A 22,893-nucleotide genomic window follows, 5' to 3' on the forward strand; every position below is an offset into this window, starting at 1 on the left:
AGCCTAAAAAATGACCTTAGAATGAATCAGCACAGTACATAGTGAGCTTCATAATACTTCGGAAACTGTTTGCAAGGTCAATGAACAATACGCAAGCAAGCACGTTTATTTACATAGCACAATTCATACATACAAGCAATTCAATGTGCTTTACAAAGAAAAAGGAAAAATCTAAAATTACAATTGCATAAAAAAAAATACTAAAATGAAAACATCAAAACAACATCAAAACCACAGAATAAGATAATAGAAATAGAATAAAAATATAAAAACATAGGAAGCTATGAAAGCTGTAAGGCTAAACAGTGCGGTTATGTTTAAGCTGCTCAGTCATTGGTGCGTGAAAAGAGAAGTGTTTATAACTTGGATTTAAAAATGTATATGTTTGGGGCACGTCTAAGATCTTCTGGTAGTTTATTCCAGATGTGTGCAGCATAACTGATAAATGCAGCTTGAATTGCGAGGTGGGGCCTCCGTGGATCGGACCTGTTTGTCCAGCACATCCCACAGATGCTCAATTGGATTGAGATCTGTGGAACTTGGAGGCCAAGTCAACACCTTGAACTCGTTGTTGTGTTCATCAAACCATTCCTGAACCATTTTTGCTTTGGGGCAGGGCGCATTATCCTGCTGAAAGAGGCCAATGACATCAGGGAATACCGTTATCATGAAAGGGTGCACATGGTCTGCAACAATGCTCAGGTAGGTGGTACGTGTCAAAGTAACATCCACATGAATGGCAGGACCCAAGGTTTCCCAGCAGAAAATTGCCCAAAGCATCACATTGCCTCCGCCGGCTTGCCTCCTTCCCATAGTGCATCCTGGTGCTATGTGTTCTCCAGATAAGCAATGCACACGCATCCATCCATCCACATGATGTAAGAGAAAACATGATTCATCAGACCAGGTCACTTTCTTCCATTGCTCCGTGGTCCAGTTCTGATGCTCATGTGCCCATAGCAGGCGTTTGTGGCAGTGGACAGGGGTCATCATGGGCACCCTGACAGGCCTGCAACTACGCAGCATCATATGCAACAAACAGTGATCCACTGTGTGTTTTGACACCTTTTATCAGTGCCAGCATGAACCTTTTCAGCAATTTGAGCTATAGTAGCTCATCTGTTGGATCGGACCACAAATGTTTTCTCTTGATTAACGCACCAAGGACAATAACTATTATGTTAGGATACTGTAAAAAACACATATCAGCCCCTGTTATCTCGAGATCTGCAGGCATTTAACCCACTGAATCACGCCTAAGCTTGACAAGGTATTGTCCTTTCATATTTAGGCAAAATGGGATTAGAATGGGGTTCAGATGGGAACCTGTAAACATTACATTTCCTGAAAGATGGTTAGCCACATATATTCACTCTATAGAGTCTCCTGAACATTTCCTACAATAAATTCATATAATAGTTTTTTTTTGTATGAGTTAATAGGTCAATAGGTATTTCATATCCATTGACTAACATTGTGGTCAATGGCATGTGCGGAGTAAAATGCCAGCAACAATTGCAAATACTTAGTGCCCGTAGATTTTTTGCATATAATCACATTATCCACTCTCCTGAACATTTACTACAATACTATTGCTTATTATGCATACAAGGCATAGATTCATTTAATATTATTAATATCGCGTTTTACCGCGGATATTCCCAAAAAAAATACGGCATTAAGTATTTCAAATTAATTGCACAAATTAACGTGTTAACTTTGACAGCCCTAGTTTATATCCATTTTCATTACTTTCGAACGGGACTTTTGTTTTGAAAGTGATACTAGGAGAATCCAGGAATCAACTATTGTGGTTCACGGCAATTGTGGCTAGATTTATTTTGACATGTTCGGATCAAACTCCCCGAGGAACCCTGACCGCAGTGTGCAGTTCGGGGCCGGGCTCAATGTGGGTAGAGTGAAACGCCTTTAACCCGAACAAGTCTGTTGTTCACTGCAACAATAGCAGTAGCTTGTCTCAAATACAGCATAAAGCAAAAAGTGTTACAACACGTTCTGGTACTACTTACATAATTGCCTGATTGAGATTATTTGAGCAAAATCTAAATTATTCTTTTTCGCACAATATTTAGATTCCAAATGTGGCCGTATGTTTTCAATCTGAATAAGGGTTTTACACCGATATTAGAAACTTCTCAAAAAATAACATGTGAATTTTGTCTGTTTCAATCGGTTAGGATGTCTAGCCCAGTGGTGCCAGAGCGTTCGGGAAGTTATAGGTGCAGATAATTTACTGAAAGTAATTTTCTTCTTAATTTCAGTATTTTTAAATCCGGTTTAGAATTGTTTTGCAATGTTATGTTATTTCACAATATTAGTTTATAGAAAAACGCATTTCAGTAGCTTATTTGTCATATCAACTCTGATCGACAAAAGAAAATAACATAAGCGTGTGTAAAATATTTTTACTAATAACCATATTTTCTAATTAGTTATTGTGCATTAAATGCATATATAGAAATATCTGTTGTATATTGCATATATAGGCCTACGTTTGAAAATAAAATGTAGGCTACATGTTTAACTGAATTAATAAACTGAGCATTGAAGCACGTTGTTCCAAAGCCGAACATAACTCCACAGCTCTGGGTGCATTTTGGTTTTAAGCCAAATGAGGCAATTATTTGGAGGAGATGAATTGTTGGAATGCGGTCTAAAGCGCTAACACCTCATATCTGAAGAACCATCTTTGAGATCCACCATGTGTATACTTCCAATATTATTTCACTATAATAGTGGCATACAATTAACAATATAGACAATAAGATTGTTAATCGTCATCTAAAATGGCATAATCGTGACAGTACCTCCATATAATATTTCTTACAATCTTCACAAATGAAATATGCTTGTATTCAATGTGTGCCTTGCACAAACGTCTGTTTGTATTCAGTGTGTGACTGTCAATTGAGCCTCACATTGAGCAAAAACAAAAATCGGTGGGCAGGGTGAAACGTTTGACTCCGCCCACATTGAGCCCCAACCCAGACTACACACTGCAGTCTGAGACTTCTCATCATACTGGTGTAACCAGCAGGCATTATATAAAACACGTGACTTTGAACGGGCTCGTTTATTCTGCCAGCTCTGTTTTATTGTTTGCAACAAGATAATTGCTTACAGGAATTGGAACAATGAAGTTTTTAATTTTGTTGTTATTTACCTTGTACACGATTAGTGCTTTACATCCGTTTTCTGAGGAGGGTAAGTTGCAGTTGCACCGGTTAACATTCTGAGTTTTGATACCAACTTATAGTATGCGCTTTCACTTTCATGTTAAACATATCGATGTTTTTAGTTTAAGAATCAGTAAAATATCTCAAGTGTACCTTATATGTATTCTTTACAGACGAATATCACTTTAAGCTATGGATGTCACAGGTACGTTAAAACTGGATTTCATTCGAAACCAGGTGCTTTCCCAAAACAAGGAACTGTTTTTTTCTTGTGTAGCAGATGTGGAAGCATGTTACTTTTAGTTTCCACACTTTCCTTATAACAATTTCAATGAAAGAATAAACGTTCAGTTTGCAATATGTTACATTCAGGATTTTACAATATAGTGATCAGTCAGTTCAATATAGTACATACATTTTATTTTTTGTCCGTCAAAACGCAATTTTAATAGGTTAATATAAAACACAGAATTGCATGGGTCTGGTCATGTACCAGTGCGAGACTCATACCTGTATGATCCTGGCTGTAAGTGTGCGTACGTGCGTATGTGTATGAAGAACTGTCAACTTTGAGTGTCTGTCAACTGCTCTGTTGTCATGGTAACGATGAGGTGCAGGTCGGGAAAGATAGCAAAGGGGGATCGATTCATATGTGTGTGTACCTTGTATATGATATTATATTTTATAGATCAGAAAGTATAACCTGAGAGGTGGTGGACAGCTGGCTAACAGCCTCTGCAGCACTTCCTTAATTCAAGCAGCACTTCACTGCCTTTGGCATTAGCGCTGATTGCAATGCTTGTGTTGAGTTTCGCTGTTTGTGACTTCTGGAGGTGGTGACCCTAAGGCTGTAATAACCTATTGTAACACCGTATCAACAAAAAATATCACCATAATCTATGTAACTGACCATTTATTATGTGGGCTTTTCGTGCAGTTTGGAAAGGTGTATGACATAGACGAGTACTACCACCGTCTTCAGATCTTCTTTGAGAACAAGATGAGGATTGAATATCACAATAAAGGAAATCACAAGTTCACGAGTAAGAAGAATTGTGTTATGGTTGAGTTTCTCTTCAGTTGCTATAAGTTTATACTCAAAACTTGTTTGTTCTAATAATTGACCTCTTTACCTTAGTGGGACTGAATCAATTCTCTGACTTGACCTTTGATGAGTTCAAAAGATCATTCCTTTTGACTGAGCCTCAGGTATTCGTATTCCTGTTAGTATGTATATTTTAGTTGATCTATGCTTGAAACCCCATTTTCATTGATGGTGTCCTTCTTAGAACTGCTCTGCCACCAAAGGTAGTCATGTGAGCAGCAATGGACCATACCCAGACTCAATAGACTGGAGAAAGAAGGGGAACTATGTCACCGATGTGAAGAACCAGGTATTCTTACATTCATACCACATTAAATGTTTTCAGATCAATGAACAATGCATTATGTGGAAAAGTAAGGATGTTTATGTGGAATGACAGTAAATGTACCTTTGGGCTGTTAAGGGGCCCTGTGGTAGCTGCTGGACCTTTTCCACTACAGGCTGTTTGGAGTCAGTCACAGCTATAGCAACAAAGAAACTCCTACAACTGGTGAGCTACATTTTCATCTACTTCTGTTCTCTCAAATATAGGAGAATTATCCTGAAAGGAACTAAGCCTCTTTTTGCCAAAAACGATTCTAGAAATATTTTCCTATTGCGTTGAACTTGTGTTTTTACCTTTATATTATCTAGTCAGAGCAACAACTAGTGGACTGTGCCCAGGCGTTCAACAACCATGGATGTAAAGGGTTAGTGCCACCACTTAAAATTTTCTTTTTTTCTATTAAATATTCAAACAATCTTAGTTCAACTGGACAATTCATTTCTGAATTTTAACTTAGGTTTCTGAATAAATTATTTTTTTAGCGGTCTTCCGAGTCAAGCATTTGAGTACATCAAGTATAACAAGGGGCTCATGACAGAGGGTGATTATCCATACACAGCCAAAGTATGTAAACTGCAATGCCGTCTTTGTAGCAACTACAGTGCTAGCACTTCCAAAGGAGACACTCTATTAACATAATTTACACTGACACTATTTTTGAAGGATGGCACTTGCAAATTCAAGGCTGACTTGGCTGCTGCTTTTGTTAAGGATGTGATCAACATCACAAAGGTAAGTAAATGAAGAATACATTTTGGATTATTTTGTGCAATGAACTGCATTGGCAGTCACGTTTGTTTATTCCTTGGCAGTATGATGAAATGGGGATGCTTGATGCCGTGGCCAGACACAACCCAGTCAGCTTTGCCTATGAGGTGACTCCGGATTTCATGCTTTACGAAAGTGGTGTATACACCAGGTACGTTAATGTCTACCATAGTGTTGTCAAAACTAGAACAAGAATCAGATGTGTCTTTTGTTTATGTTAAAAACTGTAGCCGTAAATGTCATCCTCCCTTCCACTTGTGTTATTGTAGCAAGGTCTGCCACAATACAACAGACACAGTCAATCACGCAGTACTTGCTGTGGGATATGGTGAGGACAATGGAACGCCCTACTGGATTGTGAAGAACTCCTGGGGAACAAACTGGGGAATGAAGGGGTAAGGGTGAAATGTAAAGTGGCTCCTTACCAGAGCGGTTCAGTTGACTTATTGTAGAAGTTTCCTCTGAGGAAGACAATGGTGATTAACACGGTGATATAACGTTATCAAGATACAGTATTTTGTGTTTTCACAGATATTTCTTCATTGAGCGTGGGAAAAACATGTGCGGACTGGCTGCCTGCTCATCTTATCCACTTCCTATGGTGTGAACACTGCCTAATCCATCTCATAGGAAAAAAGAGCTGATAAAGGGAAATTGAGCCAAATACCTTTGGGGTTTTTACAGTACAATAGTTTTACAGAACACAATTTCATTTAAATAAAGTGAACATAAAATGTTAATACGTCTTTCGACTCACAATAGCAACAAGTTATTCTCACTGTGCCATAAGGCGAAACATGCATGTGCAGCACCATGGGCAGACCACTGACCTGGAAGGCGTAAACTCACTGACAGTGTTGTTTACCAAGACACTAACATGTTACTTTTTGTAGGACAAATGTTCTTGCTGGTCAGAATATTTGCCTGTGTGAATAGTTTTTTGTTCCCCCCCCAAAAAATCTGATTCTGTGTATACATGGAACCGGACCAGACTTCACTGGTCACCGATCATTCAACTACAAAACACACTGAGTAAGACATCGTCTTTAGAAGTCTGGAGCTGCAGGGAGTGTCTGTCAGGAAGGTTTACCGCGTACGGTATCCTCTGGAAGTAGCGTGCAACAATTAAGATTTTCACCTATTTACACCATTTCTTTTATAACTCTAATGTGAATCTGGCCACAAGGTTTTTTTCATCTAGATCAAACTATTGTAGTGGAATGACGCTCGATCTTGGTCCAATATGTTTGCTGTGTGCCCCAGGAATATATGATACATTCCTACTGCTCATCATTTTGTATATTGCATTACTTTGCTGACAATTGTTCTAATGATTTATGAAAAACATTTCTAAAATGTTTAATGTTTTGTTTCAAATTGTATCTAAAATAAGATTTTAGTGGTATTCACTATCACTATTGTTATAATGAATAAAAAAATATTTCAATGCTGGCTTTCATTTAGAAAAATATATCTGATTGTGCTGCAGGGTGCCCCCCCTTAATAATATCCTGCTTCTAGCAGAATGGTTATCTAACCGTTAGCGTGATCCGTTTCAACTAATGATGTTACTATATTCCAACACGCATATTTGAAGAAAATAAAAATAATAATCTGGAAGGATTCGCTGCCACGTTTTTATTGTATTCAAACAGAACAAATATACATGTAACTGTTACAAACATGTAACAATGGAAAACAAGTATATATGAAAAGTATGCAATACATTTAAATGCTAGGGTGAACAATGATTTATTACATACAAATCGTAAGGGACAAACAACAATTTATGACCCTAAACTTTTTATTTGGTAGTGTACTTGATTGTTTTAAAATATTGTTCAATTTCCTTTTGTAAAATGAGAAAACCTTGTTTTCTGTTCATAAATGTACTTTTATAAAAATGTACGTTAATGAATGTGAAATTTGGCCAATACAATAATTAAACTGATTACATAAAACTGCTTCCTTTTACGTCAAACATGTTATGCAGCTTTCCAGGGTAGGATAAAATCATTATAAATATTATTTATTATATATTTTGCCAAAAGGTTTTAACAAGAGCACAACGTCAAAACAATGCACCACGGTCGACGGGTGTCCCTCAATTCGATCTTCGCTCGCTGGACTTTGTACGTACAAGCCGGGTAGGCACGTTCGAGGAAAACATATTTCCAGCCAATGGGAAGCGTTCTGGTCGAAACGGCGCAAAATTAGACCCAAAGTGACATTGGGCTTGAGAAACTGGACACGGTTTTTTAGCTAATATATGAAAGCTTTATTAACGTCAAGAAAACCCCCGCTGGATGGATTTATGTGTAACATTAGTGTCTCACGAAATGACAACAATATTAGCCAGCTAGCTATTAGCTACGAATGCTTAAGTTTAATGTTTGCTTGCTAGCCTCTGTTAGCTAGCTTGTTTAGGATGTCCAGTCTTCCTCAAAACAATTTGAAGGAACAACTCGAGAGGTATAGCAATGCTGCTCAGAGCAAATTGTCGCTCTGTAAACCTAAACCAGGGTGAGTATGAGACCACATTTAGTATCTTGATTACGGAAATATATTGCTAAAGAGTTGTAGCTAGCTAGCTAATATTATGAACCCTTTGATGTACCACAAGCTATGCAAACCCTTTCTAATGCACAACATGGGTCAACAATGACCTATATTCATTCCCTATGATATTTCATGCATGGCTGAGTGTTTCTTTGCTGTATATTTAATGAAATGTATGTATTTAATATTCCAGTAATTAAATAAATATCTTGTTTTTGATTACCACAAATCATTAAATGTTTTTCTTTTTCTATTAACAAAACCAGTTTACACACATGGGTCACAAATGAACATAAACATAAAGAAATAGTATAATAATATTTTTTGTTAAAACCCAGTTAGAAAATACAATATACCCCTAATCGTTTTTTTTACTCTATACCATATGATAATGTAGTTTCTAACGCTGTGACTTGAGCTGCAGTACATACACATAATAATGACTTAAAGCATCATGATCATTTAAAACTACAGCACACATTTTCTCTGTTAAAACTTTTAATGGCATCATCATGATAGTTATTTGAGTTTTTATCTCACTTTCCCTTGCAGGATCTTTTGTTTTAAAAAGAAGTCCACATCAGGCATCACTAATGTGGAAGTTCCCACTAAGGTAAACAGCTCAAATGGTTTAACAAACAGGAGTGTAAATGTTCCGTGTGATATTGCAGTAACTAAACCTCCTTTGACATTTTCAACCAAGCCCAAAAGACCTCTTGCCAAAGTCAACTTCTCCTCAGTCATTCCCAAAAGCAAGTCGGAAGTCATCAGTCCTTTTCTAAACCCCTTTTCAGTGAGCAAACCCATTTCATCTGTTGGGTCTTCTGCGACACACTCCCCTGCGTTGACAAAATCTGCAAGTTTAATCACTGGTAACAATGGAAGCCAATCCACAGGACTTGATAGCTGTTTTGATAATCCCTCAGATGGATGGGATGATTTGGATGACTTTGAAACCCCTGTCAAGGGAAACTGTAAAACACCAAGCCCAGGGACATCTGGGAAGAGTGGCAAAGGGACGCCTGTTTCCACTGTTGACAAAGTTCATTCGAATACACATGGGTCTGACAAATATGTCCCTATACAAACGCTGAATGCGACGGAAAACATCCATATTGGGAAGAAGAATAGCCCTATTGGGACAGGACAATGTATCACAATAAAGGACTCACAAGGTTGCTTGGGGCCTATCAGTACTGTTCCAAGAGACTGTCCCAAACAGGACCCAGCTGAGTGGGAGGACTGGGAGGTGGACGATTCACCCATTCAAACGGTGAGGAGACGACGTCCTGCTGCTCGTGCTGCGCCTGTGCTGAATGACTGTAAAGGGAACATCACAGACCCGCATCTTGGTCCAGTTGGAAAAAACATCAGTGAGTAGTACTCTGACTGTCTATCCTAAAGCCAATGTCTCAGGTCCGCACGTTTTTAACATTTTTAGCATTTGTTATGAGAGAATGCAAAGCTGTCATCATTTCATAGTTTTGAGTGTTCGCTATTATTCGACAATGTGAAAAATAGTGAGAGAAAAAAAGATTCCCTTGAAATAAGTGTGTCCAAACTTTTGACTGGTACTATACATCCTGCCCCACCCCAGGTCATCAAAGTAAACGGAATGACACCGATGTCATAGACCTTGATGTCAATTCAGAATTAGATGAAGACCTAGATTTCATCCCCCCTTCCCCAAGCCTGGAGAACTCTAGTCATTCTATTTCTACAAAGGAGACAAGGTACTGCACGTGTTTACATTTTTGTGGTGTGTGATTGTAGTTAGCAGTGGTCATGTTTTTCTGGATATGGTTTGAATTCACATAATTATATGATCTTAAGCATGCTGTTAATCTATTCTTTGTTTTGTCATTCTAACAGCCTGAAGTCCTCTTGTTCTACAGTCAGTAGAGACATCCGCTCTGTATCAGCACGAGAGTCAGTTTCAAGCTTGCAAAAAGTGTCTGGTTGGCCTTTTAAAGGAAGAGGTGGGGAACATATCTTGATGATTTGTTGTTAATTGGCTATACAACTTTTGTTATTGTAATATATACTTTATATTTGTCTTTGGACACAAGCACAGATATTGTTTTGCACATTTCATGAAAAAAAAATTCTCAGTTTAACAGCTTGGTTTGGGCATTACAGTTAGATTTCTTATGAAAACAGTTTTGACTGTTATTTATTTATTTATTTTTTTAAATATAGATGACTGTGTTCTAAGTTCTTTCGCACCTCCCCTGAAGCTCTCTGTGGCCCTTTTAGAGAGGCTCACCTCACACTTTGAAAACCCCTGGTCTAGACACACTGTTGAATTTGGATTATTTCTGTGTATTATGTGTCTTATAATGCTCTCTTACTGCCCTTTTCATTAATTGTTCTCTTTTTAGTTACAAATTCAAAGTCAGAGGAGCAGCTCCTCAGCATCATGGAGTCAATCTGTGCTCTGGTGGATTCCATCCCGGAGCATGAACTGATTGGCCTTTCCTGTGGGACAGAGCTCTTACTGCTGCGGGCTCACAGGTATCTGCCTGATCTGAACCATTGTGCTTGTGTAATATAGACACTTTACATTTTTAATGGTATTGCTCTGTTACCCTCAGGAAAAGGATTATTGCTACCAGCAGCTGTGATCCTTCTGCAATGTCACAAGAGCCAGAGAGCACAGTCTTGGAACGTGGATTAAATGAAAAGCCTGGCTTTTCTTTTGCTACTCCCATGTCTTCCACCACTTGCCTGTCCAAGAATAAAGGCGAATCTTCCATTAAACCTCTTCCTTTTACAAGGTCCTCAGTCATATTTGGGGACTACGAAAGCAATGTGTTTGAGGACACTGACTGCATGATCAATGATGTTCAGGATACATGCAATTCTTGGAGACTTAACACTCCAGAAAATCCAATTTTCACCAGAGACAAGGACAAAGCATCCACTAGAGGCGAAAGGAATTGTAACTCTCCCTCTAATTATAGCATCTCCAAGAACCAAACAAGTGATGAGTCAAACCTTTTCTTCTCACCGAAGACACCAGCAGTAGCAGTACACAGTAATTTTGAGAGCAGTGCCCAAGCCTCTGTGGCTCCAGCCCCACTTGACGCAGAACCAGATGATTTTTTCATTGATGACTTTGACATAGATGACTTCAATGATTCAGATATCCCGGATTACTTTGAACCTCCAAACTCAAACGCAAACTCAGCATCAAGGCATGGCTCCATTGCTGTGACTAAAACTGCGTGTCAGGGTGGACCAAGTACATCAGCATTGCAGAAGGCACTAGCAACCCCAGCCCCTGTGGCAAAGCCTCCTAAAATAACCACTCCTGGCAAGTACATTCAAGTAATTGATTGTCAGGGCGGACCAAGTACATTGAAATTTGATTGTATTTCCCTTTTACCAAACAAATTGTTTTTACATTAATGTCTTGGACTGAAGCCCGGACAGACTTATAGTTATTTCTCATATCATTAGCAGAGCCCACATACAGAAACCCTGCTCACGATCGTTTCAGAGGCTTTAACTTCCCCCACTGTCCAGAGATGATGAAGATTTTCCACAAGCGCTTTGGTCTCCATCAGTTCCGATTCAATCAACTGGAGGCCATTAATGCTACAATGCTGGGTGAAGACACATTTATCCTAATGCCCACAGGTAGGTGGGAAATCACTGTAGATGTATACGACTAGTGTTTTAATGCTTTCATTTACAACCCTGTTTCCCAAAAAGTTGGGTCGCTGCGTAAAATGCAAATAAAAACACAATGCAATGATGTGCCAATCATTTATCCCTATATTTAATTGAAAACCGTACAAAAACAACTTATAAAATGTTCAAACTGAGAAATGTTATTGTTTATGGAAAAATACATGCCCATTTTGAATTCATGCCAGCAACACGTTTCAAAGTTGGGACAGGGGCGTGTTTACCATTTTCTTGCATGACCTCTTCTTTTAACAATGCTCTGTAAGTGTTTGGGAACTGAGGAGACCAATTGCTGTAGTTTAGAAAGCGAAATGTTTTTCGCATTCTTGCTTGATATAGGATTTCAGCTGCTCAACAGTTTGGGATCTCCTCTGTCATATTTTTCGCTTCATAATTTACCAAATTTTTTCAACGGGTGACAGGTCTGCACTGCAGGCAGGGAAGTTTAGCACCCAGACTATTACTACGAAGCCATGCTGTTGTAATACGTGCAGAATGTGGTTTGGAATTGTCTTTCTGAAATAAGCAAGGCCTTCCCTGAAAAAAACGCTGGCAGCATATATTGCTCCAAAACCTGTATATATTGTTTAGCATTAATGGTGCCTTAACAGATGTACAAGTCTCCCATGCTATGTGCTCTAATGCACCCCCATACCATCACAGATGCTGGCATTTGAACTGTGCACTGATAACAAGCTGGATGTTCGCGGCATCCATGATTCCAAAAAATCATTTCAAATTGTATTTGTCAGACCACAATACAGTTTTCCACTTTGCCTCGGTCCATCTTAAATGAGCTTGGGCCCAGAGAAGGCGGCGGTGGTTCTGGCTCTTGTTTATATATGGTTTCTTCTTTGCATGGGTTTTAACTTGCATTTGTGGATGTAGCGACGTACTGTGTTCACAGACAATGTTTCCGGAAGTGTTCCTGAGCCCATGCAGTGATTTCCACTACAAAATCATGTCTGTTTTTCATGCAGTGCCACCTGAGGCCCCGAAGACCACAGCGATCCAGTATTGTCACTTGCGTACAGAGGTTTCTCTGGATTCTTTGAGTCTTTTAATATATAATATATAATGTGTGTGTGTGTGTGTGTGTGTGTGTGTGTGTGTGTGTGTGTGTGTGTGTGTGTGTGTGTGTGTGTGTGTGTGTGTGTGTGTGTGTGTGTGTGTGTGTGTGTGTGTGTGTGTGTGTGTGTGTGTGTGTGTGTGTGTGTGTGTGTGTATATATATGTGTGTATATATATGTATCGTAGCTTATGAGATCCCCAAATTCCAAATTTACAATTTAATGCTGAGAAATGTTATTCTTAACTATTTGCCTGCACAGTCTTTCACAGAGTGGTGAACCCCGCCCCATCCTCACTTCTGACAGGCCCATCCTCTCTGGAATGATCTTTTAATAGCCAATCATGTTACTGACCTGTTGCCAATTGACCTAATTAGTTGTGATGTTCCACCAGGTTTACGTTTAGTTTTTTTGCTTGACACAACTTTTCCAGTCTTTTCCCTCTGTCACAACTTTTTTGAAACGTGTTACTGGTATCAATTCAAAATGGAAACATATTTTTCCAGAAACAATTATCTCTGTTTCAACATTTTCATAAGTTGCCATTTTACTATTTTCTATTGAATATAGGGTTTAAATGATTGGCACATCATTGCTTTCTCTTTTCATTAACACTTTACGCAGCGTCCCAAACCTTTTGGAAATGGGGTTGTAAATCAACACAAAACCGGATTAAAAACTGTAACGCGATGGATTTAATACTTCCTGTTTGTTCTCTTTGTAGGAGGGGGGAAAAGCCTTTGCTACCAGCTGCCAGCCTGTGTGTCTGCAGGGGTCACGGTGGTCATCTCACCGCTGAAATCCCTCATAGTCGACCAGATCCAGAAACTCACTACTCTGGATGTAAGTGTTCTTCATGCCGCTGACCGTGGTAAATATTTACCATCCTGGCATGCTGAGCGCTAAAGATCTTTCAACGTCCTTAGATTCCTGCCACAAGTTTGTCTGGTGAAAAGACTGACAGTGAAGCTGCCAGGATCTACTTGCAGCTGTCCAAAAAGGACCCCATCATTAAACTCCTTTATGCCACTCCAGAGAAGGTGAAGACAAAATAAATCAAGCGGTAATATTGGTTTGATACCCCTCCAGTTGGAGATCCTCTGTTCTAACCTGTGTATTTGGGTTTCTCCCCAGGTGTGTGCTAGTGGCAGGATGATCAGTGCCCTTAATAACCTCTATGAGAGAGGTCTTCTGGCACGCTTCGTCATTGATGAGGCTCACTGTGTCAGTCAGGTAAAAGACAACATGAAAGGCACTAGCATTGACTTTGCTGATTAATACTTTGTTGGCGGAAAATGTACTTGATATGGTTTTGCTATGTGGCGATCTTAAGATGAGTATAGTCATTGTAATTTGCTTTGGAGAAGAGTGCAAAACCCCTCGGACATAGGTAGGTTGTTGTATTTGATGTCCTGTACGGTCTACTGTGTTAGGGAAAGACAATGAGCCTGTTGTTTCTCTCAGTGGGGCCATGACTTCCGACCAGACTACAAGCGGATGTACGAGCTGAGGCAGAAGTTCCCCAAAGTGGCCATCATGGCCCTGACGGCCACAGCCACACCTCGTGTCCAGAAGGACATCCTCAACCAGCTTCAGATGACCCGGCCACAGGTGTACGTGCTCTGAGACAGGCTTGACTCTACATACGTCTGTTTGATTGTATATTCCTCACATTTTCCACAATGATTTCTGAAAACGTGGCCCGATCGCAGAATCCTGGAAAGACTAAAGTGTTTAATATGTATTTAAGAAAGTAAGGAATTAACAAAATATTTTGAGAAGGTATGCATTTTATATTTATTATAAAATTATCAGGATGAATCAGGGATTTGGGTTTTCTGGGACTTTCTGAAAATTTAGATTTTAGTGTCAAAGAGAATACCCCTGTCTGTGCGTGGTGTAAAAGTCTACCACTGTGTTGCTGTTAAAAGTAATTCTAAGGGATCAACAGGTTTTATAAGACTATTGAGAAAGTAAACTTTTAAGAGCAAAGCATGTGATAATGGGGAAGCCTGGGGAAAGGGGATGAAGTGATTTTATAAAGCTCTAGTAATAGTGAGCTTTTTCTTTCAGGTTTAACATGAGCTTCAACAGGAGCAACCTGAAGTATGCTGTGCTGCCAAAAAAACCCAAGAAGGTTGATGAGGATTGCATTGACTGGATCAAGAAGCATTATCCTCGTCAGTAGTGTCCCCTAAGTTTGTCTGAGGTTTCCTTTGCTGTTGAATGTTTTCAGGAATGTTTTTTTTATTTTGTACTGTTTGTCGGTCCTCGTAGGTGATTCTGGCATTGTGTACTGCCTGTCTCGTAATGACTGCGACACCATGGCCGACCGTCTTCAGAGAGCCGGGCTACTAGCATTAGCCTACCATGCCGGTCTCAACGACAAAGACCGAGAATATGTGCAGAGCAAGTGGATCAATCAGGATGGCTGCCAGGTGAGGTCCTACTAGATGTTACCACTGTGAAACTTTTGTACTACATGAGCCTTGGTCAATGTTGTGTCCCTGTTATCCAGGTCATATGTGCCACCATTGCCTTCGGCATGGGCATTGACAAGCCTGACGTGCGCTATGTGATCCACGCTAGTCTCCCTAAGTCAGTAGAGGGCTACTACCAGGAATCAGGGAGGGCAGGCAGGGATGGAGAGATCTCTCACTGCATCCTCTTCTACTCCTACACTGATGTCATCCGCATCAAGAGGATCATCAGCAGTACGTATCTGAAGGTTTTCTTCTGTTTAAAGGGCTGTATGCACATCGTATGCACCTATGTTTTGGAACACTGCATTGCATGCATTTAGATGAACGCTTCAATGTATTCTCTGATGACTTGAGTGATATTCAGAAATGTCTCCTGATTTGATCGCAGTGGACAAAGATGGCAACCACCTCACCAAAGCAACTCACATGAACAACCTGCATAGTATGGTGCATTTCTGTGAGAACGTCATGGACTGCCGAAGGCTACAGTTGCTAGCTTACTTTGGAGAACACACATTTAATGCAGACTTCTGCAAGGAACACCCTGACGTTATCTGTGACAACTGTTCCCGACCTAATGTAAGATCCTGGCATCTATTTTTGGTGTTGTTATGGACTGCAGTCATGGTATTCAAACCTTTTTTAAGGGATTGTGTTTGGGTTTTGGACAGAATTTCAGAATTATTTTTAGAAAATAACTTTCAATATACATTTCATATCAAATCAGTGTTTTTGTGCTTTCAGCAATACAAGTTAAGAAATGTGACTGAAGATGTGAAGAAGATTGTAAGATTTGTCCAGGAGAACTGTGAAAAACCTGGATCCAGATACAGCAATTCTGCAAACCAAAATCGTTTGACTCTGAACATGCTGGTAGAGATTTTCTTAGGTAAGCAGTAAATTGGAGCATCACCTAGTTTAATGATTGAAAATGATTATAGTTTTATTGAATCAACTATGCTTTCTGACAGGCTCTAAAAGTGCCCGGATCCAGTCAGGGATGTTTGGTATAGGGAAGGCCTACTCCAAACACAACGCTGAGCGTCTTTTCAAGAAGCTTGTGCTGGATCACCTTTTGGTGGAGGATCTGTACATTGCAGCCCACAGCCAGGCTGTAGCCTACATCTCCGCGGGACCCAAAGCCATGAATGTCCTGGCAGGGAACTTGCAGGTGACCTGGCACACATCAAATCCTGTCCTCAAGGACCACATTGTTCAGCCTTAGAGAATGGAGCTGTACCTGTGTCATGATTAAATGCTTGTAAGGTCAGAGTGAAAGAAAGGAGAACCTAGTTGTATTCCTCTGTTCCAGGTGGACTTCTATGAGACTGAGAGCGCCTCTAGCATCAGGAAGCACAAAGCTGCTGTGGCCAAGGATGTCTCCAAGAGAGAAGAGTTAGTCCAGAAGTGCCTACAGGAGCTCACTGATTTGTGCAAGAGGCTGGGCAAGGTGTTTGGAATTCACTATTATAACATCTTCTCCACTGCCACCCTGAAGAAAATAGCTGGTGAGTTCTGAGGGCGTATAGCCCAGTGTTCCCATTAGCTGGAAGTTGTTAATACATTTGTAGCTTTCAGCAGTGGCTTTACTCTGCTGCTTTTGAGGGAATAAAGTGAAGGAGGAACTGAAGATTGCTAAGGTTAAGGTCTTTTCATTGAAGTAATATGACTAGTTCATACAGTTGGCGACTCCCTGTTCCCTGCATGCAATTGTGTGTGTTAAGGTCATTTTCATTTAGTTAGTCACCCAATAGCAATAATCTATATTCATTCTTATATACAACAGTTTGCTAAATCCTTCCATTTTTCTCTCCTGCCTACACAATGCACTCCCTTTTGCAGCAGCATTATCGGTTCTTTAAAGTAAAATCCAACCAATTTTGTGATACACGCATCCTCCCATGCAACCCTGAGACAATTTCCACCCTGACCACTAATTAAATGTACCTAATTGAAATCAACTACACCCTAACCGTATTTAAATGTAACCAAAAGAAACCCCTGCTTCTCCCTTAATACTATCTAAATGTACCTAATAGATTCCTTGCTACACCCTAACCACTACTTAAATGTACCGCACAGAAATCCTGCTACACCCTAACCACTACTTAAATGTACCCAACAGAAACCCTGCTACACCCTGACCACTACTTAAATGTACCGCACAGAAATCCTGCTACACCCTAACCACTACTTAAATGTACCCAACAGAAACCCTGCTACACCCTGACCACTACTTAAATGTACCGCACAGAAACCCTGCTACACCCTGACCACTACTTAAATGTACCCAACAGAAACCCTGCTACACCCTGACCACTACTTAAATGTACCGCACAGAAACCCTGCTACACCCTGACCACTATTTAAATGTACCGCACAGAAACCCTGCTACACCCTAACCACTATTTAAATGTACCCAACAGAATCCCTGCTACACCCTAACTAGTAACTACTATTTAAATGTAACGGACACAAACCCTGCTACACCCTAACCACTACTTAAATGTACCCAACAGAAACCCTGCTACACCCTGACCACTATTTAAATTGATCTTTCCTCTTCCAGAGACTCTGTCGGCCGATGCTGATGTGCTGTTGACGATTGACGGTGTGACGGAGGACAAGCTTGAAAAGTACGGAGCAGAGGTCATCGAGCTGTTGCAGAAATACTCTGCATGGATGCTACCTGGTGAGTGAAGCATTTCACTTAGGACACCAATGTTCCTATCACAGTCATCTACTCTGCTGGGTTAAGGCCTGTAACATGGTTGGTTTGACATAGCATGTGTCTTTCTGAATAAAACTCTGCAGTGGAGCAGCAGTCTGACAGCACCGGTGGAGGCTCTACTATGGCATGGATAGACACAAGGCAAGACCGTGGAGACCTAGAGGATAACTATTGTGATGACGACACTGGATCATCCAATTATTTCAACAATAACCAGGGAAGAGGCGAGAAGAGGAAGAAAGCCCCTGCTTTCAAGAAATCAAGAAAGAGAAAAGTATCTACGAACACAAAAGGGTTAGTGTCATGTAGTATCAAATGTCTAAGAAATGTCTGGACAATGCCAAGTGAGTCTAGACACAGCAGCTGGAAATTTGATTTACTCAAACGTGTATTGGAGGCAGAAAGAAATGTGATTGGTTCAGTAGAGGATTTGGATTTAAAATGTGTGTAATACCCTGAAAATTTGACCTGGGATAGTGCTTGTCCCTTACCTTAAACCCGACCCGACCCAACCCTAACTCCAAGTCTTAACCCCTAACTCCAAGTCTTAACCCCTAACTCCAAGTCTTAACCCCTAACTCCAAGTCTTAACCCCTAACTCCAAGTCTTAACCCCTAACTCCAAGTCTTAACCCCTAACTCCAAGTCTTAACCCCTAACTCCAAGTCTTAACCCCTAACTCCAAGTCTTAACCCCTAACTCCAAGTCTTAACCCCTAACTCCAAGTCTTAACCCCTAACTCCAAGTCTTAACCCCTAACTCCAAGTCTTAACCCCTAACTCCAAGTCTTAACCCCTAACTCCAAGTCTTAACCCCTAACTCCAAGTCTTAACCCCTAACTCCAAGTCTTAACCCCTAACTCCAAGTCTTAACCCCTAACTCCAAGTCTTAACCCCTAACTCCAAGTCTTAACCCCTAACTCCAAGTCTTAACCCCTAACTCCAAGTCTTAACCCCTAACTCCAAGTCTTAACCCCTAACTCCAAGTCTTAACCCCTAACTCCAAGTCTTAACCCCTAACTCCAAGTCTTAACCCCTAACTCCAAGTCTTAACCCCTAACTCCAAGTCTTAACCCCTAACTCCAAGTCTTAACCCCTAACTCCAAGTCTTAACCCCTAACTCCAAGTCTTAACCCCTAACTCCAAGTCTTAACCCCTAACTCCAAGTCTTAACCCCTAACTCCAAGTCTTAACCCCTAACTCCAAGTCTTAACCCCTAACTCCAAGTCTTAACCCCTAACTCCAAGTCTTAACCCCTAACTCCAAGTCTTAACCCCTAACTCCAAGTCTTAACCCCTAACTCCAAGTCTTAACCCCTAACTCCAAGTCTTAACCCCTAACTCCAAGTCTTAACCCCTAACTCCAAGTCTTAACCCCTAACTCCAAGTCTTAACCCCTAACTCCAAGTCTTAACCCCTAACTCCAAGTCTTAACCCCTAACTCCAAGTCTTAACCCCTAACTCCAAGTCTTAACCCCTAACTCCAAGTCTTAACCCCTAACTCCAAGTCTTAACCCCTAACTCCAAGTCTTAACCCCTAACTCCAAGTCTTAACCCCTAACTCCAAGTCTTAACCCCTAACTCCAAGTCTTAACCCCTAACTCCAAGTCTTAACCCCTAACTCCAAGTCTTAACCCCTAACTCCAAGTCTTAACCCCTAACTCCAAGTCTTAACCCCTAACTCCAAGTCTTAACCCCTAACTCCAAGTCTTAACCCCTAACTCCAAGTCTTAACCCCTAACTCCAAGTCTTAACCCCTAACTCCAAGTCTTAACCCCTAACTCCAAGTCTTAACCCCTAACTCCAAGTCTTAACCCCTAACTCCAAGTCTTAACCCCTAACTCCAAGTCTTAACCCCTAACTCCAAGTCTTAACCCCTAACTCCAAGTCTTAACCCCTAAATCCAAGTCTTAACCCCTAACTCCAAGTCTTAACCCCTAACTCCAAGTCTTAACCCCTAACTCCAAGTCTTAACCCCTAACTCCAAGTCTTAACCCCTAACTCCAAGTCTTAACCCCTAACTCCAAGTCTTAACCCCTAACTCCAAGTCTTAACCCCTAACTCCAAGTCTTAACCCCTAACTCCAAGTCTTAACCCCTAACTCCAAGTCTTAACCCCTAACTCCAAGTCTTAACCCCTAACTCCAAGTCTTAACCCCTAACTCCAAGTCTTTACCCCTAACTCCAAGTCTTAACCCCTAACTCCAAGTCTTAACCCCTAACTCCAAGTCTTAACCCCTAACTCCAAGTCTTAACCCCTAACTCCAAGTCTTAACCCCTAACTCCAAGTCTTAACCCCTAACTCCAAGTCTTAACCCCTAACTCCAAGTCTTAACCCCTAACTCCAAGTCTTTACCCCTAACTCCAAGTCTTTACCCCTAACTCCAAGTCTTTACCCCTAACTCCAAGTCTTTACCCCTAACTCCAAGTCTTAACCCCTAACTCCAAGTCTTAACCCCTAACTCCAAGTCTTAACCCCTAACCGTTTTAAATGTACACTACAATTATGTGACTTAGGAGACGGGTTATAAGTTCTGCCCTATCCGTTGAGTCATTCAAAGACATACATTTCTGGCTTCAGGACAGATTTGCATCCAGTATTTATATCTTATATCTGAGTAAAACTCCCAACTAGGTCTGTCACGAATAATCACAAATAATTTTTAGTATTTGGCAAATGTTAAGGAAGGTCTAACTGCTCCACTACTATATGTTTGAACGTCATTATTTACTTTAGTGTCAAGGTTTTGACATTGTTTCTTATTGATGTCATTGTTTGAGAAATAGATAGTTTGACGATTTTTCATTCCCAAAGTCCTTTAAATTTACAAAAGTGGATTTCTTTCCTTCCTACGTTTATTTTTTGTTAACAAGTAATACTTAATATTACCAACTGTTTACTGTAGTTATCTGATTTGATCTCTGATTATCTCTGTTTGACCCTTTTTAAATGAATTATCCGCACTCCTGTCTCATGGGATAGGGGTTACAGCAGCAACGGGTCGTGGACCGGTTCGAACTCAAGAGGTGGATCTAAAGGCCGGGGTTTTGCAGGACGGGGCTCAAAGCCTTCAGCAGCAACAACAGGACCAGTGGGCAGGAGACCTGGCTTCATGGCCCTTCCCACGCCACAAACCTATAACCGGCCTTTCCTCAAACCAGCCTTCTCACTGTTGGAGTGAAGGTCCTGGCCATGACTGGAGTTTTCGGGGTAGCAAGGAACCATCTAGCTAGGCAGTGACTTGGAGACAGTCAGTTCTTTTTTTGTGCATATTTCTTGTAAATACCTGTAATTTATTTACTTGTTTCATTTCAACTGTTACTTTATTGTGTTGTTTTGTGTGATTGCTATTTTAGCAGTATTTCTTCAATGCTTTTATCAATTGTGAAACACTTTTTTAATAAAGGCTAATGTAGATATGATTCATGCGTGTAATGTGTCTTTCTCCGTTTTTAATCTGGACAAATATTGCTGCATTTCTTTATTTAATCCCACTGCTACACTGAACCAAAATATGAATGTCATGTTGGTCTTGTTTGGTGAGTAAAAGTAAAAGATCACAGATGTTTTTCATTTGTATATGAAGCTTATTTATCTCAAATGTTGTGCACAAATGTGTTTACATCCCTGTTAGCATATCTCCTTTGCCAACATCATCCATCCACCTGACCGGTGTATTACACTGGTACATTGTGTTCTGGGGACAATGACAGATCATCCACCAGACAGGTGTATTACACTGGTACATTGTGTTCTGGGGACAATGACAGATCATCCACCTGACAGGTGTATTACACTGGTACATTGTGTTCTGGGGACAATGACAGATCATCCACCTGACAGGTGTATTACACTGGTACATTGTGTTCTGGGGACAATGACAGATCATCCACCTGACAGGTGTATTACACAGGTACATTGTGTTCTGGGGACAATGACAGATCATCCACCTGACAGGTGTATTACACAGGTACATTGTGTTCTGGGGACAATGACAGATCATCCACCTGACAGGTGTATTACACTGGTACATTGTGTTCTGGGGCCAATGACAGATCATCCACCAGACAGGTGTGGTATTACACTGGTACATTGTGTTCTGGGGACAATGACAGATCATCCACCAGACAGGTGTGGTATTACACAGGTACATTGTGTTCTGGGGACAATGACAGATCATCCACCTGACAGGTGTATTACACAGGTACATTGTGTTCTGGGGCCAATGACAGATCATCCACCTGACAGGTGTATTACACTGGTACATTGTGTTCTGGGGACAATGACAGATCATCCACCTGACAGGTGTATTACACTGGTACATTGTGTTCTGGGGACAATGACAGATCATCCACCTGACAGGTGTATTACACAGGTACATTGTGTTCTGGGGACAATGACAGATCATCCACCTGACAGGTGTATTACACTGGTACATTGTGTTCTGGGGACAATGACAGATCATCCACCTGACAGGTGTATTACACAGGTACATTGTGTTCTGGGGCCAATGACAGATCATCCACCAGACAGGTGTGGTATTACACTGGTACATTGTGTTCTGGGGACAATGACAGATCATCCACCAGACAGGTGTGGTATTACACAGGTACATTGTGTTCTGGGGACAATGACAGATCATCCACCAGACAGGTGTATTACACAGGTACATTGTGTTCTGGGGCCAATGACAGATCATCCACCTGACAGGTGTATTACACTGGTACATTGTGTTCTGGGGACAATGACAGATCATCCACCTGACAGGTGTATTACACAGGTACATTGTTTTCTGGGGCCAATGACAGATCATCCACCTGACAGGTGTATTACACTGGTACATTGTGTTCTGGGGACAATGACAGATCATCCACCTGACAGGTGTATTACACTGGTACATTGTGTTCTGGGGACAATGACAGATCATCCACCTGACAGGTGTATTACACAGGTACATTGTGTTCTG

The 22,893-nt window shown here is 40.7% G+C and overlaps 3 protein-coding genes across 11 annotated transcripts in view; 2 read left to right on the top strand and 1 right to left on the bottom strand.

Moving 5' to 3' along the window:
* Positions 1-3,029: 3,029 nt before the first annotated feature.
* ctsh (cathepsin H) lies at positions 3,030-6,847 on the top strand. Its single transcript, XM_010896517.3, has 12 exons — positions 3,030-3,225; positions 3,371-3,402; positions 4,135-4,240; positions 4,336-4,406; positions 4,487-4,591; positions 4,706-4,792; positions 4,936-4,991; positions 5,110-5,191; positions 5,291-5,359; positions 5,440-5,546; positions 5,665-5,790; positions 5,927-6,847. The coding sequence occupies exons 1-12, from the start codon at positions 3,156-3,158 to the stop codon at positions 6,000-6,002; spliced, it is 987 nt and encodes a 328-aa protein (XP_010894819.1). The 5' UTR covers positions 3,030-3,155; the 3' UTR covers positions 6,003-6,847.
* Positions 6,848-7,118: 271 nt separating this feature from the next.
* blm (BLM RecQ like helicase) lies at positions 7,119-21,328 on the top strand. Of its 3 annotated transcripts, XM_010896519.4 has the most exons (22): positions 7,119-7,918; positions 8,507-8,567; positions 8,658-9,327; positions 9,552-9,687; positions 9,827-9,933; positions 10,336-10,468; positions 10,549-11,270; positions 11,417-11,596; positions 13,441-13,559; positions 13,643-13,756; positions 13,851-13,949; positions 14,181-14,329; positions 14,790-14,896; positions 14,994-15,154; positions 15,235-15,430; positions 15,588-15,778; positions 15,944-16,088; positions 16,171-16,370; positions 16,512-16,707; positions 17,769-17,891; positions 18,014-18,224; positions 20,910-21,328. In XM_010896519.4, the coding sequence occupies exons 1-22, from the start codon at positions 7,824-7,826 to the stop codon at positions 21,106-21,108; spliced, it is 4,314 nt and encodes a 1,437-aa protein (XP_010894821.2). In that variant the 5' UTR covers positions 7,119-7,823; the 3' UTR covers positions 21,109-21,328. The 3 variants fall into 3 exon arrangements, with proteins under 3 accessions (XP_010894821.2, XP_010894820.2, XP_019896125.2); XM_010896518.4 differs by having other exon boundaries at positions 8,507-9,327; XM_020040566.2 differs by having other exon boundaries at positions 8,507-9,327; positions 11,420-11,596.
* A 200-nt stretch (positions 21,329-21,528) lies between these two features.
* Positions 21,529-22,893, bottom strand: part of LOC105025676 (FERM domain-containing protein 5) — an 82,927-nt gene continuing 81,562 nt past the window's right edge. For 5 of the 7 annotated variants that reach the window (XM_034288313.1, XM_034288317.1, XM_034288312.1 and 2 more), the window contains one exon: positions 22,012-22,858. Coding sequence is in view for 2 of the 7 variants with exons in the window: in XM_034288315.1 (XP_034144206.1) it covers positions 21,547-22,858 (1,312 nt within the window). In the remaining 5 variants the exon portion in view is untranslated. Of the gene's footprint in view, positions 22,859-22,893 lie in introns of all 7 variants that reach the window. The other 2 variants (XM_034288316.1, XM_034288315.1) reach the window with 2 other exon arrangements.

This window comes from Esox lucius, chromosome 19 (genome assembly GCF_011004845.1).
Source record: "Esox lucius isolate fEsoLuc1 chromosome 19, fEsoLuc1.pri, whole genome shotgun sequence".
NCBI lineage: Eukaryota > Metazoa > Chordata > Actinopteri > Esociformes > Esocidae > Esox > Esox lucius.

Coding starts and splice junctions, on each gene's coding strand:
- blm (XM_010896518.4), top strand. CDS start 7,824: ATGTCCAGTCTTCCTCAAAACAATTTGAAGGAACAACTCGAGAGGTAT. Junction 10,469..10,548: donor TTACTGCTGCGGGCTCACAG/GTATCTGCCTGA, acceptor TGTTACCCTCAG/GAAAAGGATTATTGCTACCA. Junction 13,950..14,180: donor AGGCTCACTGTGTCAGTCAG/GTAAAAGACAAC, acceptor TGTTTCTCTCAG/TGGGGCCATGACTTCCGACC.
- ctsh (XM_010896517.3), top strand. CDS start 3,156: ATGAAGTTTTTAATTTTGTTGTTATTTACCTTGTACACGATTAGTGCT. Junction 3,403..4,134: donor TTAAGCTATGGATGTCACAG/GTACGTTAAAAC, acceptor CTTTTCGTGCAG/TTTGGAAAGGTGTATGACAT. Junction 4,241..4,335: donor AGGAAATCACAAGTTCACGA/GTAAGAAGAATT, acceptor TCTTTACCTTAG/TGGGACTGAATCAATTCTCT.